The sequence below is a fragment of the Bos indicus genome, chromosome 18, assembly GCF_029378745.1.
Source record: "Bos indicus isolate NIAB-ARS_2022 breed Sahiwal x Tharparkar chromosome 18, NIAB-ARS_B.indTharparkar_mat_pri_1.0, whole genome shotgun sequence".
NCBI lineage: Eukaryota > Metazoa > Chordata > Mammalia > Artiodactyla > Bovidae > Bos > Bos indicus.
Window position 1 is genome coordinate 3,501,505 of NC_091777.1, and position 19,764 is coordinate 3,521,268.

A 19,764-nucleotide genomic window follows, 5' to 3' on the forward strand; every position below is an offset into this window, starting at 1 on the left:
GCTATCTTGATTGGGCATAAGCTTTAGGCTATATTTTAGAAGAAGCCGTGGTCCTCCTCAAAGATAAAGTTACACAGGGAAGCCTGGCGTGCTGCAGTCCATGGGGTCGCAAAGAGTCGGACACAACTGAGCGACTGAACTGAACTGATTACTTAATTGAATGCTTCCCCCGCCCCATCCCATCTGCTTTCTAGTATTTCAAACATGGCAGAAGGAATTTTTTTTTAAGTAGTCAACAGCCAAGTTCTCCATCAAAAGGCCCTAAAGGATCACTTTGCAGTGCCGAGTTAGTGTGAAGTTTGTGCTCAGAATGAAATCCACTCATAGATACTCCTATTTTGAAAGCAACCTAGAAGTGGGTTTTTCTCCTAGTTTTATTGAGGTATAATTGACATATAGCACTGTATAAGTTTAAGGTGTACAACATAATGATTTGAGTTACATGCTTCATGAAATGATTACCACAATAAATTTGTTGAACATCTCTCATCTCATATAGATTAAAAATTCAGGAAATAGAAAAAAATTTTCCCCTGTGATGAGAACTCTTAGCATTTACTCTTTCATATACAACATAAAGCAGTGTTAATTATATTTATCATGTTGTACATTACCTCCCTAGTACTCATTTATCTTATAACTGGAAGTTTGTATCTTCTGACTGACTTCATCCAACTTTCCCCTCCCTCCACCTTGCCTCGGGTAATCACCTGATCTCTTTTTAATGAGTTCGTTTTTGAAGAATCATTGACCACAACATTAGGTTAGTTTCTGTTATACAATATAGTGATTCAGTATTTCTATACATTTCAAAATGATTACCATGATAAGTTTAGTTACTATAACCTAGAATTGGGTTTTAGATGAAGAGAACAGCTGAGATCCTAGCAAAGAAGAGAGGTCAAGACATGCCCATATGGGAAAACTATACAGCGCCCTTACCACAGTCCAACGTGACAATGTCATCAGCCAGAGAAACCGATTAGAATGGTGAACTGGAAAAAGACAGCAGGAAGGTAGGTAAAGGGAAGTCCCTGGTGGTTAAGGGGTTAGGACTCCGTGCTTCTGGTGCACTGGGCATGGGTTGGATCCCTGGGGGGTGGGTGGGGGACTAAGAACTAAGATTCCTGCATGCCGCACAATGTGGCAAAAAAAAAAAAAGGTAGGTTATGATAGAAGACAGACATTGCACATCGAGACCATCAGGTGACAAACATGCTTGTAAGTTAATGAGCTTTGAATCTCTCCACTAAGAAGCATACTAAGTTCTTCCAGGTGTAAGATGGTGTACTCATACTTCGAACTAGGACACAATGACCAGCTCTGTAAAGGGAAACAGGGGTCTTTGGTCCAATTTTTAACTCCTTCACTGATTCACTATCAGAGGGTTAACAACCGTCTTCATTCCTCAGTGCTTAATTCTATTTGCAAAATAGGTTATTTTCATTTTTATACTCACTCTCTTTAGTCAGTTCAGTTCAGTCACTCAGTCATGTCCGACTCTTTGTGACCCCATGGACTGCAGCACGCCAGGCCTCCCTGTCCATCACCAACTCCTGGAGTTTACCCAAACTCATGTCCATTGAGTCATTGATGCCATCCAACCATCTCATCTTCTGTCATCCCCTTCTCCTCCTGCCTTCTATCTTTCCCAGCATCAGGGTCTTTTCAAATGAGTCAGCTCTTCGCATCAGGTGGCCAAAATATTGGAGTTTCAGCTTCAACATCAGTCCTTCCAATGAACACCCAGGACTGATTTCCTTTAGGATGGACTGGTTGTATCTCCTTGCTGTCCAAGGGACTCTCAAGAGTCTTTTCCAACACCACAGTTCAAAAGCATCAATTCTTCAGTGCTCAGCTTTCTTTATAGTCCAACTCTCACATCCATACATGACCACTGGAAAAACCATAGCCTTGACTAGACGGACCTTTGTTGGCAAAGTAATATCTCTGCTTTTTAATATGCTGTCTTACTCTCTAGCAGATCTCATCTAATTTGATAGCTTTAAATACTTCTAACCTGAATCTGAGATTCATAGATCCATCTACCTACTCTACATCTTTATTTGGATGTGTCTCTTGGGCATCTTATACTTAATATATTCAAAACCAAACCCTTGATTTGCACACCCCACCCCTCTGGCTTCACCCTGTTCCAGTAAATGACAACTCAATTATTTAAAAACCCTGACTTGTTCCTCATGAATCATATTCAATTGATCAGCAAATTTTTGTTGGATCTACCTTCAAAATGTATCTAGAACACAGCTGCTTCCCATCACCTCCACAGATACTATCTTGGTTTAAACCAACATAATCTTATATCTGGATTATCACAATAGCCTCTTAACTTTTCCCTTACTTCCATCCTCAACCCCCTATAATCTACTGTCTATACAGAAGCTAGGAAAGTCATATCATGTCACACTTCTGCTTATAACCCTCCACTGCCTTCTCATCTCATTCTAAATAAAATCTAAAGTTCTTCAAATGGAATTCAAAGCTCAACCCACTTTTCTAGATCTCTTTGGTCTCACTTCCTAATGCACACCTTCTTATATATTCAGCTCCAGTCACACGGGACTCCTTCCTATTCCCAGAAATATGCCAACCACTTTATCTAATTAGCATTCACTCCCACCATCATGGTGATTCACTAGTCACCAAGTATGCTTTATTTTTCTAAACAGCACCTATCATTACCCAACATATATTTTTTTTTCATTTTGTCCCACTAGAATGCAAACTCTGTAAGAGTGGAAGTGTTGTCTGTTCTGTTTACTGCTTTTCACCAACACTTAGAACAGTGCTCTTACATGCAACAGCAAAAATTTCCAGGCATGAAATTCAAAGGATTTTTCATAAAAATACAAGGAAGCAATCTTAAAATAACAAGAAATACTTCTAGAATGAAGCTGTATTCCACAGCATCCATCAGGAATTTCAACTTAGGGAATGACAAATGACAATTTTCAAACATACCAGCCTTTCAGATGCATCAGAATCACAAGCACGTGGCAAGGATCACGTGCCCAATTAAGTGAATATCTTCTTACATATTCACCAGCTCATAAACAGAGAGATGAACCAGAGCACACTTCCCCTGGTGAGGAAGAAAGGAATGACATCACTGGAGAACCTGAAGGCATATGGTCAGGCAGGACACACACACACACACCCCTTAGGTTGTGATGCTGAATGCCAAAGAAACCCACCTCATGACTAGGTATCAGGGGAATTCTCTGGGTCTGACAGTCACCTCTAAATCCTCTGGCAATTAGGGTTAAATGGTCTCTGTGTGATCAGTGTGATGTTACACTCCCCAAATGCATAGTTAGGATAACTTTTCTTAAACATTTTTTCGTTTATTCGTGAATGAGGGAAGGAGCTGGGATTTGTTTCAAATCCCAATTCTTAGGTCCAACGCAACAATTATGATTGTCCTCAGTACTGAACTCCCGCGTTGTCATCAGTACCCCTCCCCACACAGTCCCCTCAAACCAGTCACATCCCTCAGATTGAGCCCTGAACCTGCAGTCACTCCAAAGAATCCTCCCCAAAGTGTCAAAGCCCTAAGTAGACCCCTTGCCATCACTGGCCACCAGAGCACCCTCTTCTGTCACTGAAACCTACAAAATTGCCCTCTTGTCACCAACGCCCCAGTCAGACTTGCCTATTGAACAGTCTCCTGTAAGGGCTCTATCCTATCAGCCGGACCCTTGCTCACCTCTTCCCTTTACTAATGTCCACCGAGACCCCACGCCTGCTACCAGCTCTCGAATACCCGCTCCGCAGTCATCAGTATCCCTCACATACCTCCCTGTCGCCCACTCTATCCTCTCCCGGCGCCGAGAGCCCCTCTAAGCCCCGCTCCTGCCCCGCCCCTTGCCACACGGCCCCGCCCCTTGACGCGGAGTCCCGCGAGTGGCGCCGGAAGCCCCGCCCCTCCCGGTTGCTAGGCTCCGGCAGCCGGAAGTCCCGCCTGCCGTGTATCGCAGCCGCCGCCGCCGTCGTTGTTGTTGTGGTTGGTGCGCTGAGCTCCGCGGCTCCGAGAGCCGGCTGCGTCCCTTCTTCGCCGCCGCCATGAAGTGGATGTTCAAGGAGGACCACTCGCTGGGTGAGCGCTCGGCCGCTGGCCCGGCCGTGGGGGCGGGGGCGGCGGGGCCCCCCCTCCCCCACTCGGGCCGCCCCAGGCTGGGCCGGGCGGGGCGGGTGCTTCCCTCGGGGCTCGGGCGGCCGAGGTCCTGGCCCCCAGGGCGGTTGCCCACCCGCCCCGGGCCGCCCTCTGCGGGCCCTGCTGGAGCCGGGGCCCCGAGGACCGGGCCCGTCCGGACGCCCAAGAAGACCGGGGGCGTGCGCGGGTCCCGGAGGGCGGAGGGCCGGGGCTCTGGGAGCCGGCTGGCGGGCAGGCGCGGCCGTCAGCCCCGTGTGTTTCTCCCTCAGAACACAGATGCGTGGAATCTGCGAAGATCAGAGCGAAATACCCCGACCGGGTTCCGGTGAGTGCGTTCCCCGCCCCCTCGCCTCTCTGTCACCCCTGCCGTCTAGGACCGGTGGTGGGGCCAAGGCTGCTCAACAGTTGACAAGTTTAGACTACAGTCACGGTTGTGGTGGCAGATGGGACACACTGGGTAAGGGGCCGTCGAGGGCCGCGACTTGAGGGGCTGTAGTGGATGCTGTTCAGGATGCTTCGGTGCTGAACCTCGCGATCTAGGCCAGCGAGCTCTCTGCAGCCTCTGGGCTCCCTAGCCAATTATGTAAGAAATGATGTTCTAGGACAGGGCGACAGGTCACAGCCACTTCAGGGAATGGTGGTGGAGGGAGACGTTCACTTTGGTCTTGAAAGTGGTACTTCAGTCTCAGGACATTCATCTTTAACTTTTCACCTTCCTCTTTACCTGACTTCTGGTTCCCTTTTCTCACCCTGACCCTGTCATCCTTTCCTGACCAAAAAAAAAAAAATCTGAATCGCCACTGATCAATAATGCTTATCCTGTATTTATCCCTTGATGGGGGAAATAATTTCTGTAACCCTTATTTATTTTTGAGGACATCCAGGCCTGTTATTGTAGCTTATTGCTTATGAACAGTTCCTTTGGGGAGAGGCAGGAGGGATAGATTTGAAACTTAGTTCAGAGAGAAGCAACAGGCCAAGTGAAGAGCTTGGTCCTTGGCTGCCTGGGGTTGCCAGTCATCCCCATTGATCCGTCCCTTCTCATATCCTGTGTTCCTTGGGATCTTAACTCCCCTGTAGTGTGAAGGCAGATCCATTCTGGGGCTGTGGAGTAAGAGGTTGTAGAGGAACCTTTTACCAGATATTCTCGAGTCTGCCCAGAGTACTGAAAAGCTTTGTAGTGAGGGCTGTGTTTCTCTTATGCATGCTGAGATCAGGGATGAGAACTGTATTAATAATTGACCACAGAAAAGCACTTACTGTTTCCTTGTAACACATTTATAGCAATTCTTAACCTCCAGAGTGTGTGGTTTATTAAGCCAGGGGAATATTTGCTCATGTTATGCCGTTTCCCACCCACCTCCTTGCCCACACACTGTTAATCAGCACTCCAGCAATGCAAGGCCAGAGCGTCACGTTAGCAATCCAGTCATGACCTTACTTTGCTTTTGCAGGTGATTGTGGAAAAGGTCTCAGGCTCTCAGATTGTTGACATTGACAAACGGAAGTATCTGGTTCCATCCGACATCACTGTGGCTCAGTTCATGTGGATCATCAGGAAAAGGATCCAGCTTCCTTCTGAAAAGGCGATCTTCCTGTTTGTGGATAAGACAGTCCCTCAGTCCAGGTGAGGGATGTTTACTGGTATTGGACATCTGCTTGGTTGCTTACAGAACTCAGAACTTTGGAAGTCTGAAAACTTTTAGAGATCCTGATTAGAAATCTGAATTTTGTGCTCCCTGTCATCAGGAGCTCAAGGAAAACAAGAAAGGGCTGCAATAGATGTCTCTGCACTTTGGGTTAAGAGCAAGGCCTGGACTTTAAAAAAAAAAAAAAAAAAAAGATGAAATTCAGCCTCAGATACCCAAGAATCCTTTTAAATAGTTCGGGACTTAATTAGGCTTAAGCCATCAGTAGAACTGAAGCCTGAAATGAGGTTTTTCTCCAAATGACCCATGAAATAAGTCCTGTCGTTCTTCCCCAGGAGCCTGTGGGCCCTGCTGAAGCTCAGCTTCAGCTAAGCACCTTGCCTGCTCGCTCGCTCTCCAGGCTCAGTCCTGAGAGTCCGCTGCCTGAGCCTCAGGTATCCAGAGACTGTGCTTTACAGACTTAACCTCCCTTTACTCTGTCAGAGTAGCTGTCCTCTTGTTCTTGCTGTGATGCTGCCGGGAAGTAGTCTTTGGGATATTTGGGGCCTGAATTGAGGCAGGGGCATTACAGTACGCTTCGAGGTAGGCGACAGCCTAGCTTTAGTCTCCTGCGGGGAGAGGAGAATTTTCTGGCTCAATCTGTATCCCTGGTCAGTTCTTTTCTGTTACTGATTTGAGTAACAGAGCCAGATGCTGGCCCCCTTCCTCCTGAGTTTCATTTTGTTATCCCCCCAAAAGTAGTACTTCTGATGCTAAGGCTTTAAGAAGCCCTGGGAACTAGCCCAGTGTAGCCAAAATATGCTGCTTTTGAAAATCCGTGAAAGCTCCAGGAGAGGCCTAAGCCAAATTCTAGTCCCATATCCTATGAATAGAATAACTTTGGCTGTTTTTAAGGCCTGGTTTTCTCTTTCCCAGTCTCTGCCACTTCTGCTTCCTGATGTTTGGCAGAGGATGGGGGAGAATGGAAGGTCTGCCTTCCGTTAGGCCAGGGCTCTACCTGAGGAGAAAGGCCAGGCCCTGCCTAATGGGCACCATTGGTCTGCTTGCAGCTCGAGCTTAGGAAGCTTTGGTGTTGCCAGGGGTCATCTTGTCACCTTGCTGGGCTCTCAGCCTTCCTTCCAAGCCTCCGGGCACTGTGGTGCTGGGTGTATTCTTCTCCAGGGGAGGCTAGGGAAGCCTTGCGCATCTGCGGTCACTTTCCGCTTCCCTTAAGGTGGTGGGGAGGTGGAGGTAAATAAATCTTCATGCCACCTGCAGCTTGCGCGGCTCCTTGACGGCCCTGTGTGTTCTCCTCAGAGTTGGCTTCTTGGTGGGAACAAGTTTGTGAGTAGGACCTGTAGCCTTGAGTTTTGTTTTCCTTGATCCTGATCTTCCGATACTTTGAAGAAATGAAGCAGGCTTCTGGAGACATTGAAAGTGAAAAGTGAAAGTGAAGTTGCTCAGTTGTGTCCGACTCTTTGCGACCCCATAGACTGTAACCTACCAGGCTTCTCCCTCCATGGGATTCTCCAGGCAAGAGTACTGGAGTGGGTTGCCATTTCCTTCTCCAGGGGATCTTCCCAACCCAGGGATCAAACCCAGGTCTCCTGAATTCCAGGCAGACGCTTTAACCTCTGAGCCACCAGGGAAGTATTAAGATTTTTTTAATGTAGCAATTACAATGGCTGCAGATTTTAACTAATGCCCTCTCTCCCAGTAGAACTGGAAATGAAAAGTGATTCTCAGGGCAGCAGAGGCTGCTTTCTCTCTTAAGTTTTATTTGCCTTTGCAACCTGGTAAGAATCCTCCCTAAACCAGGTTACAGCGGTGACCCAAGGCACACTAACCAGTCCCTCCACCCAGATCCTTCAGTGCCTTTGGCTCCAGTTAATGACTTCCTGGCCCACATTTAAGGCAGCAGTTCTTTGTTTGGGGGTTTTAGTCTTCAAAACAAGTTTGCGTATAAACAAAAGAGGCATGTGACATCCTCGGGCTTTATGCAACTGCTGATCACCTGATTCCTGCACAGATTGGCAGTCTCCTCCTAAAGCTACACTTTGACTCAGCTTCACCACTTCCTCCCCAAGGCAGTAGGAGCCTCTTCCTTAGCACTTTCCAGCCTCCTTAGGGAAGCGTGGAGCCTCCTTTAACCATTAGCCAGTGTTTGCAGCCTTTGGAGAGTGGCTGGGGAAATCAGAGTTGAGAAAGGATGAGCCCTCCCCCATCCCATAACAAGTATATCTACACAAGGATTGCTTATGTCTGAGGTTGAGCAAAAGTAACTTCATTATTCCTGCCTTAGAGTGGGCTTTGGGAGTGTTCCAGGACACAGGCGACCATCCTGTAAAATAGTGTGATTATTGTTTGAGTAGTCAGTGTTAATATTGACTCTAGAAATAGAGACAGAAGCAAGTCCCTAAGAGTTGTACATTTAAAATCCTTTCTGAGTTCTTTTTTTTTTTTTTTAGAAAGGGGAGATCTCAACTGCCTTTTCCCATTTAGCATTGGAAAGTTGAATTCTCTGCCTAGGTGCCTGCATCTAGAATCAGGCTGGAAACGAAAGGAAAACTGTGTCTTGGTGTAGACAGGACTTGAGAAGGAATATCATTATTGTATAAGTTTTCCAGTCAAGGCTTTAGTGGGGAACCCAGACCTGGCAGTGGTGCCTACCAGAGTACAGATAAGAGTCTTATTAATCCCTTGTTTTAAATAGAAACTGAAGTATATTATTAAATTAAATATATCCAATACTTGGGCCACCTCATGCCGAAGAGTTGACTCATTGGAAAAGACTCTGATGCTGAGAGGGATTGGGGGCAGGAGGAGAAGGGGATGACAGAGGATGAGATGACTGGATGGCATCACGGACTTGACGCACATGAGTTTGAGTGAACTCCGGGAGTTGGTGACGGACAGGGAGGCCTGGCGCGCTGCGATCATGAGGTTGCAAAGAGTCAGACACGACTGAGCGACTGAACTGAACTGAACTGAAGATGTTGTAATTTGGGAATGTTACGTTGGGAAATCTGTGCTGTTTAGAATTATGGTATTTAATTGTTCCTGGCTCTTTTTTTGTTAGTTCTTGTGTTCCTGGCTCTTAAAAAGGTACTGTGTAAAAGAAGTTATGATGTCTTAACAGTTCATTTAAACTTTATTTAGAAATATGCTTCAATTCAACACTTTTGAGCACTTCTGGGTAAATACCTCTTCAAAGCAGGGTTTATTTTACTAGTGGAATAGAGTATTTATATCAGAGAAAAACCTGATAAAAAGAATAAGCAGTGGTTAATTTTTTGTATTTTAGAATTTTAGGGAGCCTCTAGGGCCATATTAATTTTACCTTTGAGGTCCATGTCTTTCCAGGGTCCACAGCAGTAGCCACTGTCCTCTCCCTTCACCCCGCCACCCTGCTTCCCCTGCTGGAAAAGAGACAGATCCAGGTCCAGTGGAAGCACGTGGGCTTCAAAGCAGATGGATGGCCAGGTGGCCCATCGGTCCAGCCAATTCATGAGTCAGGCTGGATCCCACAGCCTCCATAAGCTGACCTTGGCTGGGGCCAAGGAAAGCTGGTGCAGGGACGGGGCGTCCACGATTCTAGGTCAGCTGCCCCTGATGCCTAAGCTGTCGAGCAGCTTAAAACCAGTTTGTCCTCGGCAGCATGGCTCTTCCTAGATGTGGGTCCTTCTGAAAAGCTCATTTATTACTGGTTAGTTTGTCTAGACCTGTTTGATCTTGAATGGAGGGGTGGGGGACAAGGTTTTAGGGAGCAGTTTAGGGTCATGCCACTCAGGATCCCACCACCCCTTGGCTTGCCTCAAATCTGCTGTTGGCTTTTCCCGTTTCTTCTGTCAGACTGAGAGCTTGAAGGTGGCGTCCTCCTTAGATGACTGTAACACACGGAGCCGCAGCACTGCGCGTTAGTGCCGGGCTGGGGGCCGTCCTCGGGCGTCTTCTGTAGCCGTAACTTGGGCAGGAATCCTTGGCGTTGCGGTGCTGCCCGTGGTTGTCAGCCTGACCGACACGTTCGAGCAGCCTGCCTGCGCCGCCCTGGCGCTCCAGCGGCGGCCCGCCTGTGCTGAGTGCCCTGGGCCTCCGAATCCTGAGGGGCCCCGCTTCTCAGAGGCGTGGGGCTTGTCGGAAAGGAGCAGCCAGCCTTCTGCTGTGCCTGAAGAAGAGAGGCACGATTTACATCCCTGTGCTTCCGCTTGGCTATCCTTTTAATGGGACTTTTTTAAAATTACTTTTAAACTACATTTGTAGCCCAGCTCTTTTTTGGCTCCAGACCGAGTTATTCTGATTCTGTGTGTGTGGCCTGATCGCACAGGTGCTGTTTTCAAATCATACTGTACAGATGCTTTCTCGGCACTAGGAAGCCTTGGAACCAGGTGTCCAGTCATGGGCGTGGACTGGAGCGTTTAGATCCCAGCCGTGAGCAGTCAGTTTTCAAGTTCCTGCCCAAGGGATACCTGAGTATAAGGACGTAGTGCTCTTGCCAACTGAGTAGACTCCGCGTGATGCTGCGTGGCAGAGAAACGGAGAACAGCGAGCAGGCTCTTAGAGTCACTAGGCAAAGCCATCTAGTTAGGAAAACACATGATCTGAAGGAGGGGCCCTAAGACCTGCTTGGCGTGTGGTACAGAAGCTGCAGCAGTGGCTTCCCTGGGAACTTGTTTGAAATGTAGAACCTCAGGCTTGACCTTGACCTTCAGAATCTAAATGGCATTTTAACAAGACATCCAGGTGATTCCGTATGCATGTATGTATGGAGGAGCGCTGTTCTAAGGGCGATCTTTGCAGAAGGTACAAGAACGCCGACACTCGGTTGTTAGATCCCGTTGTGTATTCACGTGAAGGCAGCACAACTTGGTGGCAAGGATGTCTCCTAGCTTTGTGACCTGGGGAGAATTATTTAACCTCTGTGCTTCACTTTTATGGTCTGTGAACTATGGGTTATGATTGTACCTGCCTCCTAAGACTGTTCTGAGGGTAAAGAGTTATGTATGAAATACACTTAGAACAAGTGCTTGGCACATTAAGTGTTTGCTATTATAGTTAGAATTTTTATGATTGGCCTCTGTAGCTGCTAGGGTACTGGTAAACAGATTTATAAACCCAAGTTTTACCAAAAGACAATGGAATCTAAAGACAGAAAGCCACATGATTATAGAGCTCCCTCCCCCAACCCCGTCAGTCTCAGAGCTTGCCTTAGCAGTGGGTCCATGGTCATTGTTCACTGCAGACAGCATTCAGAGTCGGGGATTTATAAAGCTCCTCAGGTATTTCTAACTCAGCAGCAGGATTTCGAGTCACTGCCCTTGAGCTTGTAACTTGCTAGAAGAGCAGAACTTAGGCTGGCAGATGGAACCAAACTTGCCATAGACAACCAGGGGTTGCTGCCTTTGAATTGCACAGTGTCTGTTGCCCCAGGCCCTGTGGTAACGGTACTGGGGAAACTGTAGTTCAGGTCTTATCGAGAGCCCCCTGGACACGTGTACCAGGTGGTGCGGAGTGGTGGCGAGAGCAGTAGCTCTTTTCCCCTTTGCCTCATTTTGAGGATTCTCAGGGAAAAGCTGGGTTCCTTAGGGTGCCAGTGGGCTTCCCTGGTGGCTCAAACGGTAAAGCGTCTGCCTGCAGTGCGGGAGACCTGGGTTGGGAAGATCCCCTGGAGAAGGAAATGGCACCCCACTCCAGTACTCTTGCCTGGAAAATTCCATGGACTGAGGAGCCTGGTGGGCTACAGTCCATGGGGTCGCAAAGAGTCGGACACGACTGAGCAACTTCACTTTCACTTCACTTTTAGGGTGCCAGTCACCGGAGCTAAAAGTCTTGGTGAGAGATGTGGCTACTCATTCCAGCCTTTTGCTAGTTGCTGGCTCCTCACTCCACTTCCTGGCTTGTCCCTCTTCTTCCTAGTAAGGTGCTCTTATAGATAGGCATCTCCCCCTCTGGCAAAAGGATTGTTTCTGAACTTGGCTGTACAAGGAATCATCTTGGGCATCTTAAAACTTATTGATCCTGGATCCTACCTCCAGAGACTCTGCTTTGATTGGTCTGGGGGAGGGCTTGGGCATGTTTTTCAAGCTCCTTATTGTTTCTGCAGCTGAGGTGGAGGCCTGCCACTCGAAACAGGCTGCTCCTGGGTCCTCACGTGTTCCAGGGCAGTGCGGTCCATAAAGTGGCACACAAGCCACCTGTGTGATTCTACGTATTCTAGCAGCCACGTTAAACAAGAATAGTATATCTTACCTATCTGATATACCCAAAATGTCATCACTTCACATGTAATCGAAATTGAGATAATTTTACATCTTTTTTCTATACTTTGACACTTTGAAGTCTTGTGTATATTTTACACTTACAGCACATCACAGTTCAGATGAACCGCTTTTCAAGCGCTGAACACAGGTGCACAGTGGCTACTGCATTGGACAGCAGAAACATAGGACGTGTCTATCACAGCAGAAATTTCTCGTGGACAGTGCTGCTTCAGGGAGTCCTCAGAGCCTGGCAGAGCACAGTTCTTATTGTACAGGACGCCCGGGACAGGCTATTTTGTATTCATACTCATCTGCTCCTACATTGTTACTAATTCTCACCTGCCCACACAGCCAGCCCTCTAGAGAGGCAGGAAGAAACTTCCCCTTGATACAGAAATGTGGTCTCTGCCTATTTACGTGGAGGTCTCACAGCAGCCAGGAGCAAAGCAGGGCCGTGGGGCAGCCTGTCTTTACCAGCTTGAGGCCCTGACCCCTCTCTGTGTACCTGCTGGCCCTGGTTTTACTGAGTCCTGCGTGGAGGCATCTATTGTGGCCTTTCTGGGCTTAGTGACCTCTGATGTCTCGAGCTGGCTCCCAGACTGCTGGTTGACACCCCATCTCCCCCGACACGTAGTCAGGCCCCTGTTTAGCCCGTGTCTGGACCTCCTGCTCGTCTCCAGTAGTGCAGTCAGGTGGCCAGAGCTCAAGTGTTCCTAGTCTCAACTCTGGAGCCAGTGCAGCTCGGCTTCACGGCAGAGCACGCTCAGGTCTCCTCTGCTGCAGTCTTTTGCACTGCTAAGGGAAGCCAGCTGTCCTCCCCCGCGTGCCTAGCTGGAGCAGTGTCTGTTCACGGAGGCTTCTTAGGCAGGACTTCCTTGGCTCCCGATACAGTCTGAGAGCTGCTTGCACTACGTGCGAGGAGAGTAGCTTCCCTTTGATGACGCCGATGCAGGTCTTGGGCACAGGTTTCTGGCGGGGGAGGTTCCATAGGAATCATGTCAGGTTCTAGCTATAAATCTTCAGAGGCCAGCTGGAAGGAGGCTCTCTTCCCCATCTTTGTCCTCCATTCCCACAGATGGGCTCTTGGGCTCTTGTTTCGGTTTTCTCCCCTGCCCCTGGCGTTCAGGAAGCATTGTGAAAGCACTCCTTGGGAGCTGGGGCTGGCTTCTGAAGGATTTCCTCAGAGTGAGGGTGCGTCAGATGGTCTTGCCTTGAGATAGGAGGCTGATTCTAGTCTAATCCCCGATTCCCCAAGGCTTAATTACTTTTATCAACCTCCCACCAGAGGTGTTACAGAGAGTAGCTAGTTTAAGTAGTGGGCTCCTTATCCTCAAACCATTTTTCTCCCAACAGCTGGACTCAGTCATCAACCCCAGTTCTCAGTGTTCTTTCTTTGTTTCTCTCCTTCAAGCCTAACTATGGGACAGCTTTACGAGAAGGAAAAAGATGAAGATGGATTCTTGTACGTGGCCTACAGTGGCGAGAACACTTTCGGCTTCTGAGGGCCGGCGCTGGGCTGGTGCAGCGCTCCCGCTGTGGATCTTGTAAATAGCCGGCCATTTTCAGTTACTCTACCAGAACCTCTTCACATAGACCTCTCAGTGCATTTGTAACTGGATTTACTTCTTAATATATTGGAAGGTTTTGTTTCCTTAGACTAGTAAATTATCCTGCAGAGTTTTATTTTGAGTTTTTCTTTTGTGCACTGTCCTCATGGCTGTACCCTCCAGAGAACCTGTTCCTCTGGGAATCTTATTTAATGAAGATATTTCCATATTGAAGTGAGGGAGGTGGGAATTAAAGTGAAAGGGGAGATGATGCATTTATTCTGGATTATGTTTGAAGTGTTAGATGGTGAAGTGTTAAAAGCATCCAAATTAAATCCATAGCAATCAGAACACTTGCTTTACTAGATTTTGCCAACTGCCAGTCATGGTGGACTGAGCTAATCTGTTCCTCTTTCTGAAACTATTAAGGTAAATAATTAACAATAAAACTTCCTCTTATAAAGGCACTGCAGTGTGACCTTGTCCTTTATTCACCTTGTTTTAGATGGGTGAGAGAAGGAGCTCCTACGTCCGCCAGGCCAGGAGGAGGGTTTGTGGGGCCCACGGCAGAACAGCTGAGCACAGGAAGCCTCTGTCAGGAGGGACTTGTTTTAAGTGGTCAATATAATCTCTAAAAAGGTATATGTCAAGAAGTCCTTTCTCCCACTGCTGTTTTCTGACTACCCTAACCCTCCACCTTTTGGGGAACTTCTTTTACTGGCACATTCTTTTCAGAATTTGTTTTTGGAAGTCCAGTTATATGTGAATATATGTTCAAAAAATTTTTTTCTTACACAAAAGAGAACACATATATACTTAGAACACATTATATATACTTTTTTTCAGTGAACAGTATATCATGGTGATCTTTCCATACCCGTTCATAGAAAGCCTTTTCATTTATTTTAGTATTGCATTGTGTAGGTTTATCATTATTACTGAAACCGAGCAGACCCTGTGGCTCCTGGGCATGGAAACCTTTCCATGTGACCCGTTCTTGTAGGGAAATAGACTGCAGCCTCCATGACCTTCCCTGAGCTCCAAGGGCAGATTCAGACACTTGTTCATCAAGGAAGGGGTGATGCCGTCACCAGCTCAGTGGACATGAGGTTGAGCAAACCCCGGGAGAGTGGAGGACAGAGGAGCCTGCGTGCTGTAGGCCATGGGGTTTCAAAGAGTAGGACACGACTTAGGGACTGAACAGCAACAAATCAGGGAAGGGAGCGGATGCAGAGCCTGGGAAGAGCAGCCTAGAAACAGCAGTGAAGCCCGTGGGCGAAGCTCTGGTTCCAGGTCAAGGGATACACAGAATACCTTTGAGCTCTTTACAGAACTCAGACTCCCAACAAATGGAAAAGTGAAAGTGAAAGTCGCTCAGTTGTGTCTGACTCTTTGCAACCCCGTGGACTATACAGTCCATGGAATTCTCTGGGCCAGAATACGGGAGTGGGTAGCCTTTCCCTTCTGCAGGGGATCTTCCCAACCCAGGGATCGAACCCAGGTCTCCCACATTGCAGGTGGATTCTTTACCAGCTGAGCCACAAGGGAAGCCCCAACAAATGGAAGGTGTTCGCATTCTTCATTCCAGACAAGACCCTGGAGGCCAGACTAAAGGAGTGCGGGCCTGCAGACCCTGACCTATATGGTCATCCCAACAGATGAAGGAACAGCACCTGAAACAACTCAAAACCTATTTAACTTCTAAGTAAATTAAGAGTTCTTTAATTTGATAAAGGGGATTCATAAAAACGTGTAGCAAATATGTACATTTCAGTAAATAAAGCTATGGTGAATGAGGCAGTGTGGTACTGACATTGGGATAGACAAATATTTTAATGGAACAAAACCCAGGAATTGATCTGTGTATAAAACATGTGGCATAACAAGTTATCAGGGAAATAATGAACAGTTAACAAGTGGGACCGCAACAGTTGGTTACTTAATATGGTAAAATTTCAGAGGCATTCCTATTAAAGACAGTAACTGAAAAAGGAAATCCGAAGGGTGAACTCTATGGTATATGAATTATATCTCAATGACGCTATTAAGAAGTCTGCTATCAGTGCTTTTCTGAACTTTGTTCTGGCATAAAACTAAGATAATGAGAGGAAAAGTAAAGGAGAGGCAAAAGAATCAGGAAGGAACACTGTAATATACAGACTGTGATAATCTACACAGAAAAATCTTAAGATAATCTATACAAATTAGAAGAAGAAAGTTCTCCATGGCTGGTGGATACCAGATCAGTCGCAAATGTTGATGTTTCTACACACCAGTTATGACCAATTAGGGAATATTATAGGAAAAAAAATTCATTTTCAATAGAAGTAAAATGAATATGTGCATAGGAATAAACTTAATATGATATGTAAGACCTTTATGGAAAAAATGATTACTACTGAGGGACGTAAAAAAGAGATAACCCTAATACACGATATTCAAGGATGAGAACATCCAGGACTATAAAAATGCATATTGCCCCCAGATTAACCTGTGAGTTTAATACAGTTTCAATAAAAATTGAAATTTTTACTGAAGTCAGGGGTGTGTCTGTGTAATCTGACAGTTGCTGGCAAAAGTCCATTAATTGGAGAGCAGAAGCCAAGAATAACAAGGAAATGTTAAGAAAAACAAGCCAGGGAGATCTGTGTTAGCAGTAATTAAGTAATTAAGACTGTGCCTTGTGGCAAAGAAACAGACACACAAACCAGGGAACACAGCGGAAATCCAGAGTGAGACCCATGGTTAACATAGCATGATGGCGTGAAAAATCGAAGGGGGATGAACCTGTTATTTTATAATTGGTTTTTTAGTATATATATATGAATATAGATTAAATAACGCATCAAATAAATTTCAAGATGAATTAAACATCTAAATGTGGAAAAGCAAAACTTTAAAAAAAATCTAGGAAGGACAATTTGGAACAGCTACTGTCTTTTAAGAGCTGGGAAAAAGTGGTGGCTCCGTGGTAAAGACTCCGCCAGGGTTTGAACCTGGCTTGGGGCAGATCCTGCGGACATGCCGAGGAGCAGCTCAGCCTGCGCTCTGGAGCCCGGGAGTCCATGCGCTGCAGCTGCCGAAGCCCACGGGCCCCAGGGCCTGTCTCCACACCAAGAGGAGGAGCTGGAGCACTGCAGCGGAGGGTAGCCCCTGCTCGCTGCAATGAGAGAAGAGGCCGTGCAGCCACAAAGACCCAGCACAGCGCAACCAGGGCACCAATCCCCAAGGCAGCCCAAGCATCTGCTTCAAGGAGAATTCAGGAGGCAGTGTACATGTGTTTATTCTCAAAAGCCTCACTCTTCATTAGACTGAATGGTAGAATGCTTTAAAAAAGCACAACTGGGGATTTAAAGTTCCCCTTTTCATCTTTATTTCCTCAGGGAGAAAAAAAAATCCTGGTGGTTGACATCGCGAAGACAAGGCCCCAAAAGTTAGGTAGGAGGATCTATATATATATATAGATCTCTGTGCTCAACAGCCCTGCTTCCTCGCCTCCTTAGCTGCTAGAGACAAGCTGCTGCTTCCAGATGTGGGAAGGGGCGGTGCATGTGGGAAGAGCCTGGTGCACAGCAAGGGGCTCCAAACCATTTGCCCAGCAGGCTTCTATGGATGATCTCTCAGGTTTGTTGGAAGCAGCTCTGGAAATGCGGATCAGTAAACTGCAAAAAAGAGTCCCTTATGAGCAGCAGCCGGAGACCAAGGCTGGCCTTGCACATGTGGCAAGCAGCCCTCCTCAAGCCTGTGCTGAACGGTGTCTCAGCTCATGGCCACAACCCCACTGCCGGGGGTGTCACCCCACCCTCAGTCAAAGGTGACGATACTGACACTCTTGAAAGTCACCCCACCCACGATCAGACGCTCAGAGCCTCCTGGAGCCACAACTCAGACTCAAATCTGTAGCCAAAATCCATCTTTGTTCTGCTAGACCAGAGGTTACAAACCGAACGCCTGTGTCTCTATGTGGCCCCTAAACATACCTCTAGAAATACAACTTTCTTGCTTCCCCTCAAAAATTTCTAAAGATCTGGCAACAGTTGGCCGGAACAACAACAACAACAAAATGGCTCCTCTTTGGACAAGTAGCTTTCCAGTTCACTCCATCTACTTTTTAAAGGTTTTCAATTCCTGGATATATTTGGGCTTACAACCTTTGCACCATAATTTATGTGCCATCCTTTATTTTAGAACAATTTCCCCAAAGTACATGTAATCAAAACAGTAACTCTCATTGGCCCTCATCTTTGATGAGAGAGGCAGAGAACTGGGAGGCACAATCTGCCTGTGTCAGCACAGGTGACTGAACCCTGGAGTTGGTGGAGACTCGGGCTCCCTCAACCCAAAGCCTAGTTCTTTGCTGCCAGCTGTTTTCCTCAGCCCGGAACTGCCAGCTGTTATCCTCAGCCCGGCAGTCACTGAGGTGCTGGGCTGGGAGGACAGTCACAATACCACTGGGGAAAGGACAAAGTATAGCATGAAAATACCAACTGAAACGGCACTCAGTGCAGTTCAGTTCATTTCAGTCGCTCAGTCGTGTCCGACTCTGTGACCCCATGAATTGCAGCACGCCAGGCCTCCCTGTCCATCACCAACTCCCGGAGTTCACTCAAACTCACGTCCATCGAGTTGGTGATGCCATCCAGCCATCTCATCCTCTGTCGTCCCCTTCTCCTCCTGCCCCCAATTCCTCCCAGCATCAGGGTCTTTTCCAATGAGTCAACTCTTCACATGAGGTGGCCAAAGTACTGGAGTTTCAGCTTCAGTATCAGTCCTTCCAGTGAATACCCAGGACTGATCTTTAGGATGGACTGGTTGGATCTCCTTGTAGTCCAAGGGACTCTCAAGAGTCTTCTCCAACACCACACTTCAAAAGCATCAATTCTTCAGTGCTCAGCTTTCTTCACAGTCCAACTCTCACATCCATACATGACCACAGGAAAAACCATAGCCTTGACTAGACGAACCTTTGTTGGCAAAGTAATATCTCTGCTTTTTAATATGTTATCTAGGTTGGTCATAACTTTCCTTCCAAGGAGCAAGTGTCTTTTAATTTCATGGCTGCAGTCACCATCTGCAGTGATTTTGGAGCCCAGAAAAATAAAGTCTGACACTGGAGGTCAAAATAGTCCACAAGGGGCAGTGATAAAAAAAGGAAGTCGGTGAAATCTTACAGGGGAGGGGCAGGGAACACACATTGAGAAGAACTCTTTGCTTTCTCTCAATTAACTGAATCAAATTCAATGAAAACAAGGCAAACTGGGTTGAGTGTGCCTCTATTGCTGGGCAAAGCTTGGGTTGCCCACTGTTTAATTTCTCGGTGATTTCCTGAGAGGATGCACATAAAGGCCTGTTGTTGAACTGCAGAAAGATGCTGGGAACGGGCCCTGTGATCCTGCTCTGTTGTCAGGTTGGTCTCACCACCCAGGGGCCCGCAGTGCCTCTCCCCATGGAGACACTGCCGGGTTTCAATGCGCTTTTCATTCCCTTGGCTGCCTGAGCAAACAGCCATCACTGTTTCCATTGTGAGCTCTTCTCATGGAGCCAAGCCCAAGTTCAGGGAACATGTGTTTGAGACCAACACTTGGCAGCCTGGGTCCTCACTTGGAGCGACTTTCTGCCTTTGCCTTTTTCCTATTGAGACAGTTCCTGAATTTGGAGACTGAAGAGCAGTGCTGAACACAGTTCTAGAAGCTAATTCCTCATCCTGCTAGCTCACTGGGACGAGGGACAAAAAATCTACATGAAAATCCAGAGCCGGGGTTTGTTGTTGTTCAGTGGCCGAGTCGTGTCCGATTCTCTGTGACCCCACGGACTGCAGCACCCTAGACCTGCCTGTCCCTCACCATCTCCCGGAGTTTGCCCAAGTTCACTGAATTGGAGATGCCATCTAATCCCCTCATCCTCTGTCACCCTCTTCTCCTTCTGCCTTCAATCTTTCCCAGCATCAGGGTCTTTTTTGCATCAGGTGGCCAAAGTACTGGGGTTTCAGCTTCAGCATCAGTCCTTCCAGTGTATATTCAGGATTGATTTCCTTTAGGATGGACTGGTTTGATCTCCTTGCAGTCCAAGGGACTCTCAAGAGTCTTCTCCAACAGCACAGTTCGAAAGCATCAATTCTTTGGTGCTCTGCCTTCTTTATGGTCCAATAGTCACGTCCG

The 19,764-nt window shown here is 47.2% G+C and overlaps 2 protein-coding genes across 4 annotated transcripts in view; one reads left to right on the forward strand and one right to left on the reverse strand.

Annotated features, from left to right (window-relative positions):
• The first annotated feature begins 3,959 nt into the window (after window positions 1-3,959).
• Window positions 3,960-14,073, forward strand: GABARAPL2 (GABA type A receptor associated protein like 2). Its single transcript, XM_019978714.2, has 4 exons — window positions 3,960-4,117; window positions 4,444-4,499; window positions 5,629-5,801; window positions 13,471-14,073. Exons 1-4 carry the CDS (start codon window positions 4,084-4,086, stop codon window positions 13,559-13,561), a joined length of 354 nt encoding a protein of 117 aa, XP_019834273.1. The 5' UTR covers window positions 3,960-4,083; the 3' UTR covers window positions 13,562-14,073.
• ADAT1 (adenosine deaminase tRNA specific 1) overlaps window positions 8,762-19,764 on the reverse strand; it is a 46,296-nt gene continuing 35,293 nt past the window's right edge. For 2 of the 3 annotated variants that reach the window (XM_019978709.2, XM_070770347.1), the window contains one exon: window positions 13,882-17,268. In XM_019978709.2, the coding sequence (XP_019834268.2) occupies window positions 17,106-17,268 (163 nt within the window). In that variant the 3' untranslated portion in view covers window positions 13,882-17,105. Of the gene's footprint in view, window positions 9,968-13,881; window positions 17,269-19,764 lie in introns of those variants that run through there. The other variant, XM_019978711.2, reaches the window with a different exon arrangement.